General features: G+C 43.1%; 1 protein-coding gene across 4 annotated transcripts; it reads left to right on the top strand.

Annotated features, from left to right (window-relative positions):
• Positions 1-3,016: 3,016 nt before the first annotated feature.
• On the top strand, positions 3,017-22,544 carry SIRT5 (sirtuin 5). Of its 4 annotated transcripts, none has more exons than XM_073589959.1 (10): positions 3,023-3,174; positions 4,610-4,742; positions 6,513-6,647; positions 12,249-12,382; positions 16,211-16,436; positions 16,748-16,835; positions 17,031-17,084; positions 18,384-18,507; positions 18,787-18,902; positions 21,727-22,544. In XM_073589959.1, the coding sequence occupies exons 3-10, from the start codon at positions 6,536-6,538 to the stop codon at positions 21,800-21,802; spliced, it is 930 nt and encodes a 309-aa protein (XP_073446060.1). In that variant the 5' UTR covers positions 3,023-3,174; positions 4,610-4,742; positions 6,513-6,535; the 3' UTR covers positions 21,803-22,544. The 4 variants fall into 4 exon arrangements, with proteins under 4 accessions (XP_073446058.1, XP_073446060.1, XP_073446061.1 ...); XM_073589958.1 differs by lacking the exon at positions 3,023-3,174 and adding an exon at positions 3,204-3,380; XM_073589957.1 differs by lacking the exon at positions 4,610-4,742 and having other exon boundaries at positions 3,017-3,174.
• Positions 22,545-22,829: the final 285 nt, after the last annotated feature.

Genomic DNA, 22,829 nt, shown 5'->3' with positions numbered 1-22,829 from the left:
TGCATGAATGTAGTATATATGAAGTATGTATGTTGTATGAATGTAGCATATATGAAGTATTTATGTAGTATGTAGTATGTATGTATGTATGTTGTATATATGTAGTATGTATGTAGTATGTATGGAATGTTGTATATATGTAGTATGTATGTATGTACTATGTATGTTTTTTTTTACATTCAACACATTAGCCGGATGATGGGACAACTACTGTCCCATCATTGGCTAATGTGTCAATCACTGTCATTGTAGCAGGCATCGCCCGATAGGACTTGTAGTCCCATCGGACGATGCCTGCACACACACAAGACCCCCGGCAGCCGGCACAAGCCCCCGTTAGGCCCGTACAGACCCCCGGCAGCCGGCACAAGCCCCCCGTCAGGCCCCTACAGACCCCTGGCAGAAGCCCACGGCAGGCCCGTCCAGACCCCCGGCAGCCGGCACAAGCCCACGGCAGGCCCGTACAGACCCCCGGCAGAAGCCCACGGCAGGCCCGTCCAGACCCCCGGCAGCTGGCACAAGCCCAGGGCAGGCCCGTACACACCCCCGGCAGGCCCGCACAGACACGCACAGTGTCCGCCCACACTCTTCCCCCCTCCCGAACTAGATGTGCAAGTAAAGAAAGGGTTTATTTAATTCCGATATTTCTGTCCCATTGACTTGAATGGGACTTCCGGTATCAGAATCGGCGATACCCGATACTTTTTGTGTATCGGGCCGATCCAATCCGATCCGATATTTCTGTATATCGGATGGTATCGCTCAACACTACTCGTGATCTATATTCCAAAGCCACTCGCAGCATTCCGAATCACCATGAGAAAAACATTGCAGATCTGCACTGCCCTATAGAATAACAATTGGTCCAAGTGCTCTCCGGTAAAACATCAGATAGCACTCGGCTGTGTTATACGCTGGTTTGAGTGAGCCATTATATTGAGGATCCTTAGGGTAGATTATCAATATCAGATCAGTGGGTTCCGACACACGGCTCCAGCTTCACCAGAGGACAGATTTACATAGTGTACGAAATTGAAGAGCGCCCCTCCGTCACACTGGTGGCTGCTGCTGGTACCGCAGGCCGGATTATATTGTTTGAATAGAGCAGATCTGCAGTGCTGTTCTTTCTATACACTGTTTACATCCAGTACCAGCTGAGTGTTAAGGGGGATGGGTGTAAGACCCCCACTAATCTCATGTTAATCACCTATTCTGTTATTATAGAACTGAATCCTATATTGTCCTTTATGGAGATGAAGATCGTTAACCTGATGTCACAATTTTCCATATCTTCTTTTAAAATGACGTAACTTCTTTATTTTTCCATCCAAGTACACTATATGGACGAAAGTATTGAGACACCTGCACATTACATACGTCGGAGCGGTTATGATCTTCCATTGTAAATGCATAGTCATTGATATAGAGTTGGTCTCCACAATCCAGCTATAACAGCTTCTAAGAAGCCTTTCTACAAGGTTTTGGAGGTATCTGGGATTTTTTGCCGATTCACCCAGACTCTGATGTTGGATGGGTGGACTGCATTTACTTTTGGTTAGGACTTCCCCTTAAAAAAGCCTTATTTTGATTTAATTAATTACTTATTGTTTATTCAGAATCAATTTTTTCTACTTTCTAATGTTTTCCTTTAAGTTCACTCAATACTGGAGGACGATCTAGAGTTCTCCTTCAGGTATATCGGCGGAAGATCTAGAAATTCTCTTTAGGCATACTGGAAGATCTAGAAATTCTCTTTAGGCATACTGGAAGAAGATCTGGAGTTTCTCTTTAGGTATACTAGAGGAAGATCTAGAGTTTTTCTTTAGGTATACTGGAGGAAGATCTAGAGTTTCTCTTTAGGTATAATGGAGGAAGATCTACAGTTTCCCTTTAGGTATACTGGAGAAAAATCTAGAGTTTCTCTTTGGGTATACTGGAGGAAGATCTAGAGTTTACTTTCAGGTATACTAGAGGAAGATCTAGAGTTTCTGTTTAGGCATACTGGAGGAAGATCTAGAATTTCTATTTAGGTATACTGGAGGAAGATCTAGAGTTTCTCTTTAGGTATAATGGAGGAAGATCTACAGTTTCCCTTTAGGTATACTGGAGAAAAATCTAGAGTTTCTCTTTGGGTATACTGGAGGAAGATCTAGAGTTTACTTTCAGGTATACTAGAGGAAGATCTAGAGTTTCTGTTTAGGCATACTGGAGGAAGATCTAGAATTTCTATTTAGGTATACTGGAGGAAGATCTAGAGTTTCTCTTTGGGTATACTGGAGGAAGATCTTGAGTTTACCTTCAGGCATACTGGAGGAAGATCTAGAATTTCTATTTAGGCATACTGGTGGAAGATCTAGAATTTCCTTTCAGGCACACTGGAAGATTTAGAGTTTCTCTTTAGGTATACTGGTGCAAGATCTAGAGTTTCGCTTTAGGTATACTGGAGGAAGATCTAGAGTTTATCTTTAGGCATACTGGAGGAAGATCTAGAGTTTCCCTTTAGGTATACTGGAGGAAGATCTAGAATTTCCTTTCAGGCACACTGGAGGAAGATCTAGAATTTCCTTTCAGGCACACTGGAGGAAGATCTAGAGTTTCTCTTTAGGCATACTGGAGGAAGATCTAGAATTTCCTTTCAGGCACACTGGAGGAAGATCTAGAGTTTTTCTTTAGGTATACTGGAGGAAGATCTAGAGTTTCTCTTTAGGTATACTGGATGAAGATCTAGAGTTTCTCTTTAGGTATACTGGAGGAAGATCTAGAGTTTCTCTTTAGGTATATTGGAGGAAAAATTTGAGTTTCTCTTTAGGCATACTGGAGGAAGATCTAGAGTTTCTCTTTAGGTATACTGGTGGAAGATCTAGAATTTCCCTTCAGATATACTGGATGAAGATCTAGAGTTTCCCTTTAGACATACTGTATAATAGAGGAATATCTAGATTTTCCCTTTAAGTACAACAGGTATTGGAGGAAAATCTAAAGTTTCCCTTTAAATATACCGGAAACTGGAGGCGGATCTAGTTTCCCCTCAGGAACACCGACTGGGAGGAGGATCGGCTGTGACTGTTGCTGAGGATTATTTGGCTGCGCTGCTCTTGTTCCGCACCAGGTGGCGCTGTGGGCTGCGCGTCACAGTTCGGTAGTGAAGTTGCTGCAGGCCTGGCTGCCCGGCAGGTAACAGTCACCGTGTAGGACGGGGCTTCCCATATCCGGGGAGTACTCCCGTTACTGGCTGCAGAATACTGCGGCTGCTCCCTCATTATAGGCTCTCGTCTTCCTTTTTGTGACGGGACAGCACACACGTGTCCTCTGAGCGTCCAGTCCTGCACCGTGTGATGTTGTCACTATGCTGTAGGGTCGTGGTGTAGATTATAGGGCAGGTGTGTGGTGGGCTCTGCATACTGTGTCCTGTGCCTGCCCACCTCTGTGTGTAGGGTGGCATTGCTTCCGTGTCCTCCTTATAGGCAGCCGCAAGGGAGTGGTGCAGCACTAATGGGATCCTGCTGTTCCCCTAACTGAAGCCCTGCACTGCCTTACAGAGCAGATTGACGCTTGGCACTAAAGTGTTAAATGACCAAGATGAGCGCTGATCACAGGGTTGGTGGTGTTAGTGGAGGACACAGGCACCACCAGTATAACCATCCATACAGGCAGCTGTACACCGGGCTGTGCACTGAATAGGATCCGGCTTCCTAACAAGTCCAGCATGGTGGCCATTCACCCCGGCCTCTTCTGCCCCTCTGACTATTTAGGTGGCCGTTCACCCCGGCCTCTTCTGCCCATCTCACTATTTAGGTGGCCGTTCACCCCGGCCTCTTCTGCCCATCTCACTATTTAGGTGGCCGTTCACCCCGGCCTCTTCTGCCCATCTCACTATTTAGGTGGCCTTTCACCCCGGCCTCTTCTGCCCATCTCACTATTTAGGTGGCCGTTCACCCCGGCCTCTTCTGCCCATCTCACTATTTAGGTGGCCGTTTACCCCGGTCTCTTCTGCCCATCTCACTATTTAGGTGGCCGTTCACCCCGGTCTCTTCTGCCCATCTCACTATTTAGGTGGCCGTTCACCCCGGTCTCTTCTGCCCATCTCACTATTTAGGTGGCCGTTCACCCCGGCCTCTTCTGCCCATCTCACTATTTAGGTGGCCGTTCACCCCGGCCTCTTCTGCCCATCTCACTATTTAGGTGGCCGTTCACCCCGGCCTCTTCTGCCCATCTCACTATTTAGGTGGCCGTTCACCCCGGCCTCTTCTGCCCATCTCACTATTTAGGTGGCCGTTCACCCCGGCCTCTTCTGCCCATCTCACTATTTAGGTGGCCGTTTACCCCGGCCTCTTCTGCCCATCTCCCTATTTAGGTGGCCGTTCACCACGGCCTCTTCTGCCCATCTCACTATTTAGGTGGCCACCTGGGCACATTTATATGTTCCTATAACCACTAAGCATTTTGATCTAATTTCAGCTACACTGAGACCTTGATTGATAGCAGCAGTGCACAAGGTTACACCAAGTAGTGGGGTTGGACACCTGAACAGAAACCAAACAGGACCCTATTCTAGTTGATTGGGTTTATTGTTGCTGTTTCTGGAGTTTCTGTTTTCCTATTCCTATAGTGAACAGAACTCCAACCCCAGGCGTGATCGGGCCCTAACTAGCCCGGAGTAATCGGTAGTGTCATCGTACACAAGACAGGAAGCACCAGATGCATCAGTGATTCCTGGATGATAACTGGTGTCTACACTAAAGGTACTGTGACACTTAGCGATGTACCAGCGATCCCGACCAGCGATATACGCATACTGGCGGCCACAATCTGACAAGACTGGCATGGCCACGCTCAGTGCAAGTGTATTAAGCATGCCGGAAATGGGCTAGTCTGAATCTGGCCGGGAGGATGCATGTCATGTACTTGCGGTTACGTGACTGCTGTTCTTGGAGCTGACACCGGAGAATCCTCACCGCGCACAGTGTGTTCATTGCGAGGATTCACACGTCTGCAGTCACATAGTGACTGCAGACTTGTAGTTTTAAACCGCATGACCTCTTGATAAAGGCACCGCACCTTGATAAAGAGTGCGCGAAACGCGCGTTGGTTGCGGCGGTCTGTGGTCCTGTGCAGCTCCATTATGGGTAAGCCCTTTGCTTGAGCACTTTTTCACACCTCTGATTATCTATATAATGACCCCTATTGTGAGGAGGTGTGAGCCTGTTATTCCCCATATGTTGTCTGCACTTTATGCAAATTTGCTCTAATCTTATTATCTGACCTCAGCCAGGATTGCCTGATCTTTGTACTGTATTGTAATTTGTGTACTTATTGCTATTGTCATTTTAACTATTATAATAATAAATTTCAATAATTTTAGTATCATGGACCTTTTACTCCTGTGTTTTTCTCTTGGTTTCTAATCAGTTTTTAATTCTGGTAACATTTTTGCTCCCATTAGGTTACTTGCGTTTTTTTTGTTCATTGGGTTTTTTTCTCTTGTTTCTATTGCTGCGTTTTTCAGTCTTTGTCTTTGTTGTATGTTATGTTTTTAAATACAGCTGCTTTGTGTTTGATACTTCTGGTATTTGACTTTGAAAAAACTTTCTTGATGCAGTCATATGCGAATTACATGTGTATATTAATGCGTTTTTGCATTAGAATCACATATTTGGGTTTTTGTTTGTTTTTGTTTTTTTTTTTTTGGTCCATGTGGATTTTCTCTGCGTACCTGCAAGGCAAATATTGACGTTTTGTGGATTTTCAATACGCACTGCAGTGAATAATTAAAAACACAGTGGGCATGAGACGTCTATAAATCCCATCCGCTTTATAGGCACGTGCCCCAACAGTTCCAGCAATCTGAAACTGCTACCGGTTTGACGCTGCATATTTATACAGTTTCCACAGCAGGGGGTCTGCACAGGGAAAGCCAACTGCATATGACCCATTTGTCCAAGACTTGTGTATTTTTGTCACTTTTTCCTTTTGAGGATACATATGTGGCATAGTTCTTCTGTTTAGCCCAGTGTTTCTCCATTCTGATCTGCTACAGGTGGTGGAATAAATCTGCTGGTGACAGAGCTGGAGTTATGAAGTTAGGCTTTTCAGATTAGTTTGGCGTTGCGTTCCCAGAGAAGATGTCTCTACTAGAAACCTTCCTTTTGTCTTGAACTTTCTCGCCCACTGTCAATCAAGAATGTGCTATGCGCCTCATAGTCAGAAGGGAGCCCCACTGTCAGCGAGATCCTGAGTAGCAGTGTCGGTGCGCACGTCTGTAAAGTCACGTCTCACGCCCCTGACTCACAGCCCGCGTTTCTCATGGCTCAGATGTAAGATGCTGAGTCCATCTCTGCCATCCATCCCTGATACTACGTTGTGAGATTAAGTGCTAGACTCGATCCTCCTACCATATTCTCCCGCATTAGCCCTTCCCTGTAGGAATAGAGCTATCTTATACCCTATAATTTTCACTGCTGTCTCCTCCACCTGTAACCCTTCACTGACGCACTCTTCTTTATGCTTTGCAGTTCAGCTGCCCTAGCTGCTCCTAATGACTCTACTTCCATTGCACACCCGAAGACTGGTGACCCAGGTCTATTGCGGGCTGAAACCTGGACCCCGGCTGCAGGGTGTGAATGTGAATATGGCGTGTCCGAGTTCTAGTAAGTATCTAATGGTGCCAAGTAGGACAGCGGTGCTATCTGTCTTAAATGTAATGTCATCTTGTGTGCTAATTTATGTGTAAGTTCATTCTATTGACTTTTGGATATTTTAGATTAATTGCACCTCTGTCACCATTGTATCCTATAATATTTCCTGTGTTTTATTATAGTTATTTAACCCCTTGTGGTTTCTGTATTGGATCTGATTTGGTTAAGAAATCTCCCCCCATCAGTCATAACCACATTCACTACCTTTAAAATAAAATATTTTCTGTATCTCTGTAAGTCCGGTTTAACACATCTCAGATTTTTTTTGGGGTATCACGACCTGATATTAAGGCTATGTTCACACGTTGCGTTTTTGCTGCGTTTTTTTTTTTTTTTTTTTCTGCAGGCAAAACCTGCGGTCTTGGCAGTAAAGAACCTGCTTACAAAAAAGCAGGTTTTGCTGCATATTTGTTGCATTTTTTGCTGCATTTTTATTAGGTTCATAAAACAAAAAACAAAACATGCAACTTCCTGAGGTTTTTGAACCAAAAACGCATCAAAACCCGATACCTGTGCTTTATGCTGCATTTTTTTCACTTACTAATTGCTTTTTGTGGGTGAAAAAAAAACACAAAGTGATTAGCTGCTTTTCCAATTCTGCTAGGGAAAAAAAAAAATCTCATAGCTTTTGCTGGTACTGTTAAACGCAGATTAAAATTTGCTTTAAAAAACCACAACGTGAGAACATAGCCTAATAACCTCATGCATATTCCCTTTAGTTTCTGATTTGGTGTGAATTTGTATCGCACACTTTACATTTTACATCTCAGATTATTATTATTATTATTATGCATTTATATAGCGCCATTTATTCCACGGCGCTTTACATGTGAAAAGGGGAAATATAGACAAGTATAATAAACGTGTAAGACAAGGGACACACAAGTGCATAAGGAGAGGGGACCCTGCCCTCGAGGGCTCACAGTCTACAGGGATGGGTGAGGATACAGTAGGAGAGGGTAGAGCAGGTCGTGAGGTGGTTCAGTAGACCGAGGATCATTGCAGGCTGTAGGCTTGTCTGAACAGGTGGGTCTTCAGGTTCTTCTTGAAGGTTTCCGTTGATGGTGAGAGTCTGATGTGTTGCGGCAGAGAGTTCCAGAGTATGGGGGAAGCACGGGAGAAGTCTTGTATGCGGTTGTGGGAAGAAGAGATAAGGGGGGAGTAGAGAAGGAGATCTTTAGATGATCGAAGGTTGCCTGCGCTTAGACACCTAGAGACCATGTCACAGATGTATGGAGGAGACAGGTTGTGGATGGCTTTGTATGTCATGGTTAGGGTTTTGAATTGGAGCCTCTGGGCAATAGGAAGCCAGTGAAGGGCCTGGCATAGGGGGGAGGCTGGGGAATAGCGAGGAGACCGGTGGATTAGTCGGGCAGCAGAGTGTAGGATGGACTGGAGCGGTGCTAGAGGGGAAGCCAGAGAGTAGGAGGTTGCAGTAGTCGAGGCGGGAGATAAGAGCATGCACTAGTGTTTTTGTGGTTTCGTGGTTGAGGAATGAGCGGATCCAGGAAATATTTTTGCATTTGAGGCGGCAGGAAGAGGCGAGGGCTTGGATATGTGGTTAGAAAGAGAGGGCAGAGTCGAGGATCACCCCAAGGCACCGAGCGTGCGGGACTGGGGAAAGAGAGCAGCCATTGACATTGATGGATAGGTCTGGTGGAGGGGTAGAGTGAGATGGGGGAAAGATGATGAATTCTGTTTTGTCCATGTTCAGTTTGAGAAAGCGAGCAGAGAAGAAGGCTGAGATAGCAGACCGACATTGTGGGATTTCAGTCATTGAGGAGGCGAGGTTGGGTCCAGATAGGTAGATCTGTGTGTCATCGGTTTAGAGATGATACTGCAAACCGTGGGATTCTATGAGCTGTCCCAAGCCGAAGGTGTAGATGGAGAATAGTAGGGGTCCTAGGACAGAACCTTGAGGAACACCGACAAACAGGGGGCGAGGTGAGGAGGTGGTGTATGAGAGGGAGACACTAAATGTTCGGTCTGTTAGGTATGATGAGATCCAGGATAGGGCCAAGTCTGTGATGCCAAGAGATGAGTCTGTAGCAGGAGGGAATGGTCTACAGTGTTGAAGGCAGAGGACATGTCCAGGAGAAGGAGGACAGAGTAGTGTCGCTTTCTCTTGGCCGTTAGTAAGTCGTTAGTGACATCAGTTATGGCAGTTTCAGTTGAGTGATGCAGTCGGAAGCCAGATTGTAACCGGTCAAAGAGGGAACAGGAGGAGCGGTGGGAGGACAGTTCAAGATATACATGCTGTTCCAGTAGTTTTGAGGCGTAAGGGAGAAGAGATATCGGGCGATAGTTAGACACAGAGGATGGGTCAAGGGAGGGTTTTTTGAGGATGGGTGTGATTGAGGCATGTTTGAAGGATGGGAAAGACACCATTTGTAATTGAAAGGTTGAAGAGGTGTGTTAGAGATGGGATGAAGACAGTGGCCAAGTTAGGGATGAGGTGAGACGGGAGTGGGTCGAGGGCACAAGTGGTGAGGTGTGATCTTGACAGAAGGGTGGAGAGCTGATCTTCTGTCATGGTGGAGAAGCTGGCTTTTGGAGAACAGGGCTGAGCGCCTAAGAGGGGCATTGGGGGCTGCGGGCCAAAGTTTAGTCTGATCGTGTCGATCTTCTGCTTAAAGAAGGAGGCAAAGTCTTCAGCAGAAAAGAGAGGAGGGGAAGGAGGTGCTGTGGGACGGAGTAGAGAATTGAAAGTGTTGAAGAGCTGTTTAGGGTTGTGAGACAGGGAGGATATGAGAGATGCGAAGTAAGTTTGTTTTGCGGCAGAGTGTGTGGACTCTACAGCAATTGTCAGTTTATCCTCTGGGTATTTTTCAAAACATTTGCATGAGATTCTTAAAAATCTCTTCACTGTAAAACGCGGAGGATTTTCTGCAAGTAAATAAGCAGAGGTGAATCTGCGGCATTAGCTTTATGGTTAATATAGGTCAGATTATTAATAGTGAATACTGGGATATCACAACGTCTCAAAGTGCTGCAGAAAACACATTGGCCGATTCATCAAGTCTGGCATTCACTAGTAGGATTTTTTATGGATTAAACGTGCGCTGCCAGACCATCACTCCTCACAAGTTGTGTGCTTAATACATTTATTTCCCAACGCGTTTCGAAGTTAAAAACCTCTTCAGGGGATGACATGTCATCCCCTGAAGAAGAGGTTTTTAACTTCGAAACGCGTTGGGAAATAAATGTATTAAGCACACAACTTGTGAGGAGTGATGGTCTGGCAGCGCACGTTTAATCCATAAAAAATCCTACTAGTGAATCTGAAGATTTATGGCCACAGTGTGGTCATTTGGATGTGCAGCAAGCTGACCGTGTTCCTTTATGCCTGTTACTCTCCTACATAGGGTGAGTATAATTCATTGTTTTACTTCTCGGTTTTCTCAGATAAGACCCTATTGCGCTCTTTTCCTTTCAGTTTCCACTATCAAGTCTGGCATAGCACACGGTCTCACTATGCCAGTCATGCTGGAGTAGAAGGTGCCAAATTCATTAAGAGTTGCACACCGAGAATGTGTCGCCAGGTTTTTGCTACCTCATCTGAGAGCATCTTAATGTAGGAAAATAGACGATGATACCAATGATGTATCACTTAGTTTACCGAGTGCAGCAGTTGTGATACAATCAGGGATTTTAGATGTATCATGAAGCAGAACGGAGAAAGCTAACCCCGTCCGCACTAGAGTCTGTAAGCACATAGTCTATTGACAGTGAGCTGCTTTTCAGAGGAGGGACCATGGTTGTACGACTTGGCAGGTGGCAGATAGTCTGGGCAAAGATACTATGGTGAGGACCAAAGAGCTGTAGGAGGGCGCCAGAAACAAAATTGTAGCCCTGCACCAGGCTGGGAAGACTGAATCTGCAATAGGCAAGCAGCTTGGTGTGATGAAATCAACTGTGGGAGCAATAATATGCAAATGGAAGACATATAAGACCACTGATGATCTCCCTCGATCTAGGGCTCCACGCAAGATCTCACCCCGTGGGGTCAAAGTGATCACTATAACGGTGAGTAAAAATCCCAGAACCACACGGGGGACCTAGTGAATGACCTGCATAGAGCTGGGACCACCGTAACAAAGGCTACCATCAGTAACACACTACGCCGCCAGGGAGTCTGATCCTGCAGTGTCATACATGTCCCCCTGCTTAAGCCAGTACATGTCCAGGCCCGGCTGAAGTTTGCTAGAGAGCATTTGGATTATCCAGAAGGGTATTGGGAGAATGTCATATGGTCTGATGAAACCAAAGTAGAACTGTTTGGTAGAAACAAAACTCGTCATGTTTGGAGGAGGCAGAATGCTGAGTTGCATCCAAAGAACACCATACCTACTGTGAAGCATGGGGGTGGCAACATCATACTTTGGGGCTGTTTCTCTGCAAAGGGGCCAGGACGACTGATCCGTGTACATGAAAGAATGAATGGGGCCATGTATCGTGAGATTTTGAGTGCAAACCTCCTTCCATCAGCAAGGGCATTGAAGATGAAATGTGGGTGGGTCTTTCAGCATGATAATGATCCCAAGCACACCGCCAGTGCAATGAAGGAGTGGTTTTGTAAGAAGCATATGAAGGTCCTGGAGTGGCCTTGCCAGTCTCCAGATTTCAACCCCATAGAAAACTTTTGGAGGGATTTGAAAGTCCGTGTTGCCCAGTGACAGGCTGAAAACATCACTGCTCTAGAGGAGATCTACATGGAGGAATGGGCCAACATACCATCAACAGTGTTTGTGCCAACCTTGTGAAGACTTACAGAAACCGTTTGACCTCTGTCATTACCAGCAAAGGATATAGAACAGAATATTGAGATGAACTTTTGTTAATGACCAAATACTTATTTTCCACCATAATTTGCAAAGTAAATCTTGTTTAATCAGACAAGGTGATTTTCTGGATTTGTTTTCTCATTTTGACTCTCATTGTTGTGGTCTACCTATGATGTCATTTTCAGGCCTCTCTCATCTTTTAAGTGGGAGAACTTGCACAATTGGTGGCTGACTACCGTATGTTTCGGACCATAAGGCGCACTTTTTTCTCCCAAAATTTTGGGGGAAAATGGAGGTTCGTCTTTGGTCAGAATATACTTACAAATCCTGTGGCGGCGGTCCCGATACAGCCTACCTTCCCAGGCTGGTGCGGCAGTGCTCTGTGGTGCGGCACTGGCGAGGTTCTGTGTTGTGGCGGGGCTCCGCCGGCATCTCGTCAAAGCTCGGAGGCCGCCATAGCTTCGTTGCTGTGATGCGGTGGCCTTCGGGAAAATGGCCGCCGAGTGTGGCGCATGCTCACAGATTTAGATCTTGGCAACTTTTCTGCCCCATGGTACTTTATATAAAAATGTTTATTACCATTTTTACTTGGGTTACCTGGAATGTAATAATCTGAAATATTCCCCTCTTTCTCTTTAAAGTATAACAAATTTGTCAAATATTAAATCAGAAGCTGTATTGACTTTTAATAAAAATAACCTGAATAATTCACTCTGTAGTTAAGTATAAAGGCATGTAAACTAACAACATTATTTTCCGTTTTTAACAGATTTAGCAGAATTTCGAGAAGCTTTTGCTAAGGCGAAGCATATAGCAGTGATTACAGGAGCAGGTGTCAGCGCTGAGAGTGGAGTCCCCACTTTTAGAGGCGCTGGAGGATACTGGAGGAAGTGGCAAGCGCAGGTATGACCTTCCTAAACTATTCTTCAGCAATTGTACTATGGTATCCATTCTTAAGTGGTGGTCTAATATCTATAATGTCTTCTATAAATCTTTAAGCCCTAACCAGTTTTTCAAGCTTCTTTTTAATAAAATGCACTACCATTCTCCCTATACAGCTAAACCTTGCTTTTTTTTTTTTTTTACTTCCTGTGCCACTTCGTTTAAGGGGAAACTCAAATGGAACGTCACAGGAGAATGGCCCTGAATTTGCTTATCCCTTCAGGGGTGGTGCTTTGGTCACTTACTGCAGCTACCTACCCCCTCCCCTCCAAAATGGGACATCATAATGGAGTGGCACTGTGGTCAGCTACCACTAATGCCGTACCATGATGATGTTTTGATTCATGGGTGATCACAAATTCAGTGGCTGTGGCCCGCCCACTTCATCTGTTCACACATCCCGCATCTACAGTGGCCACCGCCATAGTCCCTTCTTCTATTAATGCCATGCTACCCTTAAATGAGATGTCATGAGGGTGTAGTGATAGAAGCAAGGTTAAAAAAAACTGCAGCACCACCCCACATCTATCACTGCCCTCAAACTAATTATCATTGGTAGTGTGGTTGATAGCTGTAGGGAAGGGGACTTCAGGACCATCCTCCTGTGACGTTCTGTTTCAGACTGCACTCAAATGAAACGTCACAGGAACTAAAGTAAAGACGCTGATAGAAGGACAATGGTAGGGGATTTTATAAGTAAGCAAATTACAAAAGTGCTTGGGGCTAAAAGATTGGTATTTATAAAGGGCAGGTTGAAAGAAGACCTGTGTCTTGCCAATAATATGTAATTGTTTTATCTGCTCTTCCACAATGACTTTTTTTTTTTTTTTTCTTCTTCTTGAATTACTTGGTGAATCTAAAGAAAACTTTTTTTTCTCAAGAAACCTTTGGTTGGTGGAAAGGATTTTCTTGTTCTAAGATGTATTCCCATCTTAAAGAAGCACTCATCCCTTAAGTTTTCATCCTCTTCATGTATTGCAGTCATCATATTATATAGCACAGTGTACTTACAATTGCTTATTTTGTAAGTCTCTTGTCCGTGCAGATATCATTCCCCTTTCCAACTCGTTACCCGGATACTCCCCTCCTCCCCGTCATTGACTTTTGCAGTGACTTATGAGTCATATAGGCAAAATTGACCTCCTCTTTCTACATAGAGATTAGACAGTTTTTAATGACGTGATGTCATAGACCTAATGGAAAAGACCAGAATTATCTGGGTAGAAAAGAAAAGTGCTTTGAAGCACTGCCTGAAATGAATGCACACTCTGACACTACAGGAGCAGAGAGCACACAGTGTCAGTGTGCATCATATTGCCAGGCTGCATGAGACTCCCACTATTGTGTGATCCTGTGTGTAGCGAGCGTCCTATGAAGACCAGAGGCATGAGGGCACATTGGTGCGTGTCTGTGGATGTAGTACAGGGAGCGCTTCAAAGCCACATAAGGTGAGGTGTGGGTTATTGTAATTGAGCGGTGCACTGAGCACTTTGCCACAACAAGGTCACCACACTTACATATTTAATAAAACTTTATATATAAAAAGTGAAAACTACAGGTATAAACATTTATTTATTTCTTTTTAAGAAATTAAAATGCTTTAGTAGAAAAAGCAATTCCAATATATTTGCAATAGTCATTCTCTAATTTGGCTCAGGAGAGAAAAAAAATAATACCAATCGTTAGACCAAATGGTCATAGAATCGTAGAGTTGGAAGGGACCTCCTGGGCCATCTGGTCCAACCCCCTGCTCAAAGCAGGATTCGCTAAATCATCCCAGTCAGGTGTCTGTCCAGCCTCTGTTTGAAGACTTCCATTGAAGGAGAACTCACCACTTCTCGTGGCAGCCTGTTCCACTCATTGATCACTCTAACTGTCAAAAAGTTTTTTCTAATATCTAATCTGTGTCTCCTCCCATTCAGTGTCATCCCATTGCTTCTAGTCTTTCCTTGTGCAAATGAGAATAAAGTTGATCTTTCTACAATGTGACAGCCCTTTAGATATTTGTAGACAGCTATTAAGTCTCCTCTCAGTCTTCTCTTTTGCAAACTAAACATTCCCAAATCCTGCAACCTTTCCTCATAAGACAGGGTTTGCAGACCGGTCACCATTCTGGTCGCTCTTTTCTGAACTTGCTCCAGTTTGTTGTCTTTTTTAAAATGTGGTGCCCAAAACTGGACACAATATTCCAGATGAGGTCTGACCAAAGAGGAGTAGAGGGAAATAATGACTTCACGTGATTTAGACTGTATGCTTCTGTTAATACATCCTAGAATTGCATTTGCCTTTTTTGCTGCTGCATCACACTGTTGACTCATATTCAGTCTGTGATCTATTAGTATACCCAAGTCTTTTTCACATGTGCTGTCACTTAGCCCTATTCCTCCCATTCTGTATATGCTTTTTTCATTTTTATTGCCCAGATGTAGTACTTTGCATTTCTCCCTGTTAAAAACCATTTTGTTAGTTGCTGCCCACTTCTCCAGTTTATTTATATCTTTTTGAATCCTCTCTCTCTCTCTTCTCTAGTATTAGCTATCCCTCCTAGCTTTGTGTCATCAGCAAATTTAATCAGTTTACCCTCAATTCCTTCATCTAAATTGTTGATAAAGATGTTGAACAATACAGGGCCCAGGACAGAGCCCTGTGGTACCCCACTTGAGACATTCTTCCAACTGGATGTGCAGCAATTTACGACCAACCACTCTTTGGGTCCGATCACTAATCTAGTTATGAATCCACCTAACAGTTGCCTTGTCCATTCCATACTTAGTCATTTTTTCAATAAGGATTGTATGAGAGACTTTGTCAAATGCTTTGCTGAAGTCAAGATATACTATATCTACAGCATTTCCTTGATCCACCCAATTAGTGATTCCTTCATAGAAGGAAATTAAGTTAGTCTGACATGACTTATTAGTTACAAACCCATGCTGACTCTGTTTAATCACTTCATTCTTATCCAGGTACTGACATACATGTTGTTTAATAATTTGTTCAAAGATCTTTCCTGGTATAGAAGTCAGACTCACCGGCCTATAGTTGCCTGGTTCCACCTTCTTTCCCTTTTTGAAGATAGGAACAACATTTGCTCTTCTCCAGTCTTCTGGCACTTCTCCGGTTCTCCAAGAATTTTCAAAGATTATGGAGAGGGGTTCAAAAATTTCTTCTGCTTTCTCCTTCAGTACTCTGGGGTGTAATTAATCTGGACCTGGAGACTTGAATTCATTTAGGTTAGCTAAGTGTTTCCTCACTATCTTTCTGTTTATAGATATCCTGGATTCTTCTATTCCGTTAATAGGACAGTGAAGAACAGTTGATGTTACATTTCCTTTCTGAGAGAAAACAGATGCAAAATAGGAATTTAAAAGTTCAGCCTTCTCAACATCCTGTCTTACCACTTCATCATTTTCATCCTGTAAAAATCCTATAGCATCTATAGACATTCATCTATAGTCCCTATATGAATGTCCATGAACCAATATGTCACTCATTGAAAAGAATGATTGTGACCAAATATGCAAGTGGTGTTTTTTTGTAATACACAGTGCTGTATAAGTGTTGTAGGTGACAACTTTTGATCTGAGTCCGGCGATCCAGTGTTGTCAACAGAGGGCTGCATTATTCCTCCCAGATATATTGGTACTGCTTCGGAATAAGCGCAACTGTAAAATCCCTAATTATAATGGATAACTTGTTCTTCCTGTTTTTCATTTCAGCAAAAATGAGGGGTGTAATTTGTGTCAAATTTTTTTTTTTTCTCTAAAACCACTTTTTTCATTATTATAGCACTTGGCGACCCCGGAAGCTTTTGCCAGGAATCCATCTCGTGTATGGGAGTTTTATCATTATCGTAGAGAAGTGATGCTTACCAAAAGCCCCAACCCAGCACACCTGGCCATCGCAGAATGTGAATCTCGGCTCAGCAAACAGGGAAGGAAAGTAGTGGTGATAACGCAGAATATTGATGAGTTGCATCGCAAGGCAGGAACGCGCAATCTGTATGAAATTCATGGTAGGATGGCTCTTTATCACATAAACACTCATATCAACTACCCCTAACCTGTACGCAAAAGATATTTGATCTTATGTCAAAACAATGAGAAAATCTGAGTTTAAAGAGATGCAAGTTTTCCAGTATAATAGGACTGTGCAAATTACATGGCATGCTGGGACTTGCTGTCATGCACTGCGCACCACTGTAGTGAAGTGTTCCTGATATTTCTGATATTCTTGGTGCACAGTATTTTAATCACTTGTTATAGTATACATTAAGCTTGGTGTAATTGCAAGCAATTCTTATTAAAGATATGTGATTTCTTCCAGGTAGCTTGTTTAGGACCCAATGTAACACTTGCGGCAGTGTGAAAGAAAACTACAAGAGTCCTGTCTGCTCCTCCCTCGAAGGAAAGGGGTAACTTTGCACATTTACATTGGCTATTTCTGTATTCATTGTTGTCTTGGGGTAATTTATTATTATGCAGTATGTTGATCACCTGCTTGGTCTGGATGCCTGTGGTCTCCAGTATAAAAGCATTGACCATCTAGATTGTCCTGTCTTTGGCCATTAATGGCCACACATATTTTTTTTTTTTTTCACTTTAATTAGAGCTCCTGATCCTGATGTAGAAGATGCTGCTATTCCAGTAGAGGATCTACCACGGTGAGGACTTCTGTGACGTAATGTTTCTGCAGTCTCTGGTCTTGTGCGGTTTTTTGGTGCTTCCTCCAACTATATGAACCACTTTATTAGTAAGAGTAAACTCTCATATCTTAGGAAATGCAATTGAGCATGTGGAGCTGAAGAAAACTGGTTTGATCTCCTTTAAAGGCTTTGAATAAATTTGCACCCTTTTTTTTTTTTATAATTCCAGAATTAATTTCTCTACATAGTCTTCGTAAAAGATTTGCTACCATTTTGCTCTCTAGCAACTGTGCAACTGCTTCATGTAGCTGGTGTTCTGCTGCTGTTTCTGACAAGGATCTGGTGGCACAATGCTGGCTGCTGGCATTCTCTTCTGGAGATATGAGCAGGGAAGAAACAGTAATCCCTACCTCCCCCTGCAAATTCTGTATTGAGGAAAGAGGACACCCAAAGTCTGCAGGGGAAGGTAGGGCTCCCAATACGATCAGCGTAGAGGAGGTAGAACTCATGGCAGAATCTGTAGGTGGGTGAGATCAGTGTCTGTACAGATAAGTGGTGACTGTCCAAGCCCGCTCCATAGGAGTAAAGCCCTGTGATGGCAGTTGCACGAGACTTTACACCAACATGTATTACTGGGATGGATCTGGCCACAAGAGCCAAAACTAGAAGCAGATGGTATTCTGCATGTCTGGGTCGGAAAAGTAGCTGAACTTACAGCCTGACCATTAGTGGAAGGTAACCAATTATGTGTTAGAATTTTTTTTTATTTATTTTAAAGGTGTCCACAGCCTTACAAAGAATTACATGTACGATCTTACTACAAATTAATATTTACGTTGGATAGTATGTGTGTAATGTATGGTGTCAGAGATTTTAGTTTTATAATGTGTTATGTACCGTAAATTAAAACCCTTTTTATTTGTCACTTTCCTAAAGTTAGTTGCATGCTCTGTTAGCTGAAGTTAACCTGACGTTCTGACACTTGCTGGATCCATCTGGATACCACATTGTCATTTTTTAATGCAATGTGTCTTTCTTAAAGGGGAAATAAAGACATATAAAGTAAATGTATGCTGTAAAATTTTAGGATTTAAAAAATGATTCCCAAATGACAGAACAGGTGTGATGCAACAAAATCGGACAGTAATTGCCCTCCCCAGGTCCAGCTACACGTTTGGGGTTCACGTCTCCAAAAGTAGAAACCCCTTTTGAATGCCTGAATCTTCCATGTGTGTGCATTTTCTACCTTGCAACTTCCAAGCAGGATAATGGAGGTAAGTGACCTATAATTTAATGAAAGTTTTCATCTGTGTGCAGTTGTGAAGAAAAGGACTGCAATGGCCTCTTACGACCAAATGTGGTGTGGTTTGGAGAGACTTTGGACTCCAATCTCCTAGGAGAGGTGGAAAAAGAATTGGAAATTTGTGACTTATGCTTAGTGGTAAGTAGGTAAATCTGGTAAATACAGCACCATAATAAAAACATGTTGCAATGTACATGTACTTTGTATACCAGAACTGCAAAGGTAACGAGTATATGAAATGACTCTCTCCATATGCATCAATCATTTGTATGTTATTTATTACTGCAATTGAAAAAGGAACCAGAAGACAATTCAGGCATTTGGTATTATCTGCCTCTTCCAGATGAATAAGTCTACCACATAGTTATTAAAACGCCTTAAAAATGTGGCTGTCTGACCTACTGTCCTGCTGTGCAGGTTGGAACTTCTTCTGTCGTCTATCCTGCTGCCATGTTTGCACCACAGGTGGCTGCAAGAGGGGTGCCCGTAGCTGAATTCAACATGGAAAGCACCCCAGCGACTATGGGCTTCAAGTAAGTAATGTTTGCATTGAATTTCAAAGAGAAGGTTCCAAGCTTTATATGCTATTTATGGGGCAGGAAAAGAACTGAACTGTTGGTTCATACTGTGTGTTCAATAGAGGAAAAATGGGTAAACTCAAGGATCGAAGAGTCAAATTGTGATGGTTAGATCATCTCCAAAAAAAGCTGGTCTTCTGAGGTGTTCCTGGTATGCAGTGGTTAGTATCTACCAAAAGTGGTCCAACGAATCCATGATGGACTCATGAGCAGCCAGAACCTTTTAATGTCTTTGGGAGTGAATGATGGCCCATCTGGTTCTGGTCCAGTCCCGCAGAAGAACTTATAGCACAAATTGCTACAAAAAAAAATGCTAGGTCTAATAGAAAGTTGCCCGAACATGCAGTGCATCACAGCTTGCTGTGTACAGAACTGCGTATGTGCAGGCTGGTCAAAGTGTCCATGCTGATCCCTGTCTATTGCCAAACGCACCTACATGCAAGCATCACTACTGGACAATGGAGCAATGGAAGATTGAGGCCTGGCACACAGAATATAATACCTATAATATTTATGTATTTCAATAAAGGCATCTACTATTAAATATATAAGGGACCAATACTGACCATTGTGGTATCTCACTGTTACAGTGGCTTGCAAAAGTATTCAACCCCCTTGGCTTTTTACCCATTTTTACATTACAACCTTTGTTTAAATATCTTTATAATTTGACTTGCGTGTGATGTATCAGCACTAAATAATCTTTAGTTGGTGAAATGAAAAAAAATAGGCATAAATTGAATTCATAATAGTATCAAATAAGTAAAAATTGGCATGAGCGTATATATTCACCTCTTTTTGCGATGAAGCCCCTAAATTCTGGTGCAAGCAATTACCTTCAGAAGTCACATGCTTAGTGAAAGAAAGCCAACCTGTGTGCAATCTAAGTGTCACATGGTCTGTCAGTATATACACACCTTTTCTGAAAGGCCACAGAGGCTGCATCATCATTAAGGCCGGGTAATTTAGCAAACTCTGGAGTTGTGCTGCATTGGTCTGCTGTTCAGAGACACCTTTACAAATATGGCCTTCGTGGACGAGTCATCAGAAGAAAACCTCTCTTGTGTCCTCACCATAAAAATCAGAGACAGAAGTATGCAAGAGAACATCTAAACAAGCCTGATGCATTTTGGAAACAAATTCTGTGGACCAATGAGGCTAAAATAGAACTCTTTGGTCACTATGTTCAAAAGGTATGTGTAGAGAAAAAAGGCACAGAATTTCAGGAAAAGAACATCTCGCCAACCATTAAAGGGAATCTCACCGCAAATTTCCGGTGACAATGTAAATGCCCTGTGTCCGGTCCGATGGGCGGTGTTTCTTCTTTTCTCCACCCCATCCGTGGTCGACGTCCACGATATTTTCAGGAATTAGAGTTGTTGTTCTCCATATTTCTCGCGTGCGCAAAGTAATCTTGCCTCGCGCACGCGCAGTATGCTTTGCCCAACTGCGGGCAAAGCAGAAAATCATTACTGCACATGTGCCAGTGCACTATGTCCCGGAACACAGCGAAATACTTCCGGGACATAGTGTAACGGCGCATGCGCAATAATGATTTTTGGCTTTACCCGCAGTTGGGCTAAGGATACTGCGCAAGGCAAGATTGCTTTGCGCACGCGCGAAATATGGAGAACTACTCTAATTCCTGAAAATATCGCGGACGTCTGCCACGGATGTGGTGGAGAAAAGAAGAAGAAACACCACCCATTGGACCGGATACAGAGCATTTACATAGCCCGCAGATTTCCGGTGACAGAGGTGTGATCACATCAGAGGAAAGAGAAATTTAATGCAGAATCGCGGCTTTTTTTTGCGGTCGCCGTTATAGGGTTAATAACGGTGATCGCAAAAGCGGGGTCGGTAAAAACCGACCGATTCATGTTCTCTGGGGTCTCAGCTACCTCTGGCAGCCGAGACCCCGGAGAAAATCCGACACTGGCGGGGCGCTATGTACTTTCTCCACAGCGCCGTGAATTCACGGCGCTGTGGTTTTAGTACGCCTTTTTCACGGCGGTAATTGAGTGTATCGGCGGTCGTTAAGGGGTTAATGATCCTAAACACGTCAAAATCCACAATAGACTACCTCAAAAGGCGCAAGCTGAAAGTTTTAAAATGGCCCTCACAGTCCCCTGATCTGATCATCATTGAAAATCTGTGGCTAGACCTCAAAATAGCAGTGCATGCAAGATGATGCAGGAATCTCACAGAACGGAGAGAATTTTCCAAGGAAGAATGAATGAAAATTCCTCAAACAGGAATTAAGACTCTTGTCTGGCTACAAAAAGTGTTTACAAGCTGTGATACTTTCAAAAGGGGGTTCTACTAGGTACTAACCAACCAGGGGACCAAATTTTGCATCAGCCCACTTTCCTTTTTGTAATGTATAAAATGTAATAAATTACTATTTATATTTTGTCTAAAATACAAAGGAAATGTGTCGTCTTTAACGTTTGGCCTCTTAGAGATCATTTTACCTTCAACTTGCTTAACTGTTCACAATAACAGTAATTTTGACCAGGGTGCCCAAACCTTTACATGGCACTGTATATTGCAATTGAAAATGATCTATAGTATATTAGAGATGATCGCCTGGTCCAGCATCAGGTCAATAATCTGTGGTCTCTAGACAGGAGCCCTATGAACCTCCTCCTACCTGACAGCATCTCCGGCTCCTCCTTTCGATAAAATTTTATATGTAAAATATATTTGCCCACGTTTCCTGGATTATGTACATCTAAACAAAACCAGTGATTTCTTTTTGTGTTTTTTATCTGCTTAGGTTTCACTTCCAGGGACCCTGTGGAACAACTTTACCTCCTGCACTTGCTCGCCATGAAACTGAGTTCAACCCCTGAATGAGCTACATGGAAGAGAGAGGGGGTTAATTTGGGGTGTGAGCATATGAGGACTACAAAGGGCAGATTAACTTGCTTATTGGGCTGTCCTATCCACGTTTCCAGGTTATTGTCCGTTACTATGGACATAATGCACCAAAAACGTATCTCCTGATCGAGAGCAGAAAACTAGAATCCTAATCATGTTGGTCACGGGTAATCCACTGTGCAGCTTCCAGTGTATCACTGTTCAGGTCTACATGATATATGCTGGATCTTTATTCAATATGAAGAAAACAAACGCATTTACATTGTATCATGTTTTTCTGTAAAAGCCTAGTATTTTGCATGTAAGGCCTGTTTCACACTTCCGTTTTTTCAAATCCGTCAAAATCCGTTGTTTTCCGTAAAAAAAACGGATCCGCCATTTTTTGCAGGATCCGGTTTTTTTGTCCCATAGACTTCCATTACGGTTACCGCGGATCCGTCAAAAAAACGGATCCGTTTTTAAAAAACGGATCCGTTTGCATCAGTTTCCGTCAAAAAAACGGAAACGGATCCGTTTGGCGGACACAAAAACGGAAGTGTGAAACAGGCCTTAGAGGTAGTGGTGAAATCTCACATTTTTCTTTACAGGTTCTGCGGGCACGTCATGCAGCGTCCATCACTGCAACAATTATTTGTATATATTCAATTTTGGTTCTGTTGTAGTATCCTTTCACAGCTGTGGCATTAAACTGGTAAAATGAAAATATTAATTAGACTTCTGATCTGGTATGTGTGCTTTATTTTATTGCTTACAGCTAGAATACTCTTTTTGACATGAATACACCTTGATGAGTTTGTTAATGTACACTTTGAAGACGTTGTTTTTTTTTTTTATTATGAAGATTTTTCTGTACCAGTTTACATTTATGGAGTTTTTACATATTTTTGTTCAGGCCTGTTTGCTCAAACTTTTAAATGTGTCCTGCATCCAGGTTTGTAGCTCAGCCGCACTTTCTTGCTGCAGAGAATGCTGCTACATGTTTACTTTGCTGATAAGTGG

Source organism: Dendrobates tinctorius, unplaced genomic scaffold (assembly GCF_039654945.1).
Source record: "Dendrobates tinctorius isolate UK_male_01 unplaced genomic scaffold, ASM3965494v1 ptg000115l, whole genome shotgun sequence".
NCBI lineage: Eukaryota > Metazoa > Chordata > Amphibia > Anura > Dendrobatidae > Dendrobates > Dendrobates tinctorius.
The sequence above is the reverse complement of the archived record's forward strand: the minus strand, read 5'-3'. Positions and strand labels throughout refer to the sequence as shown.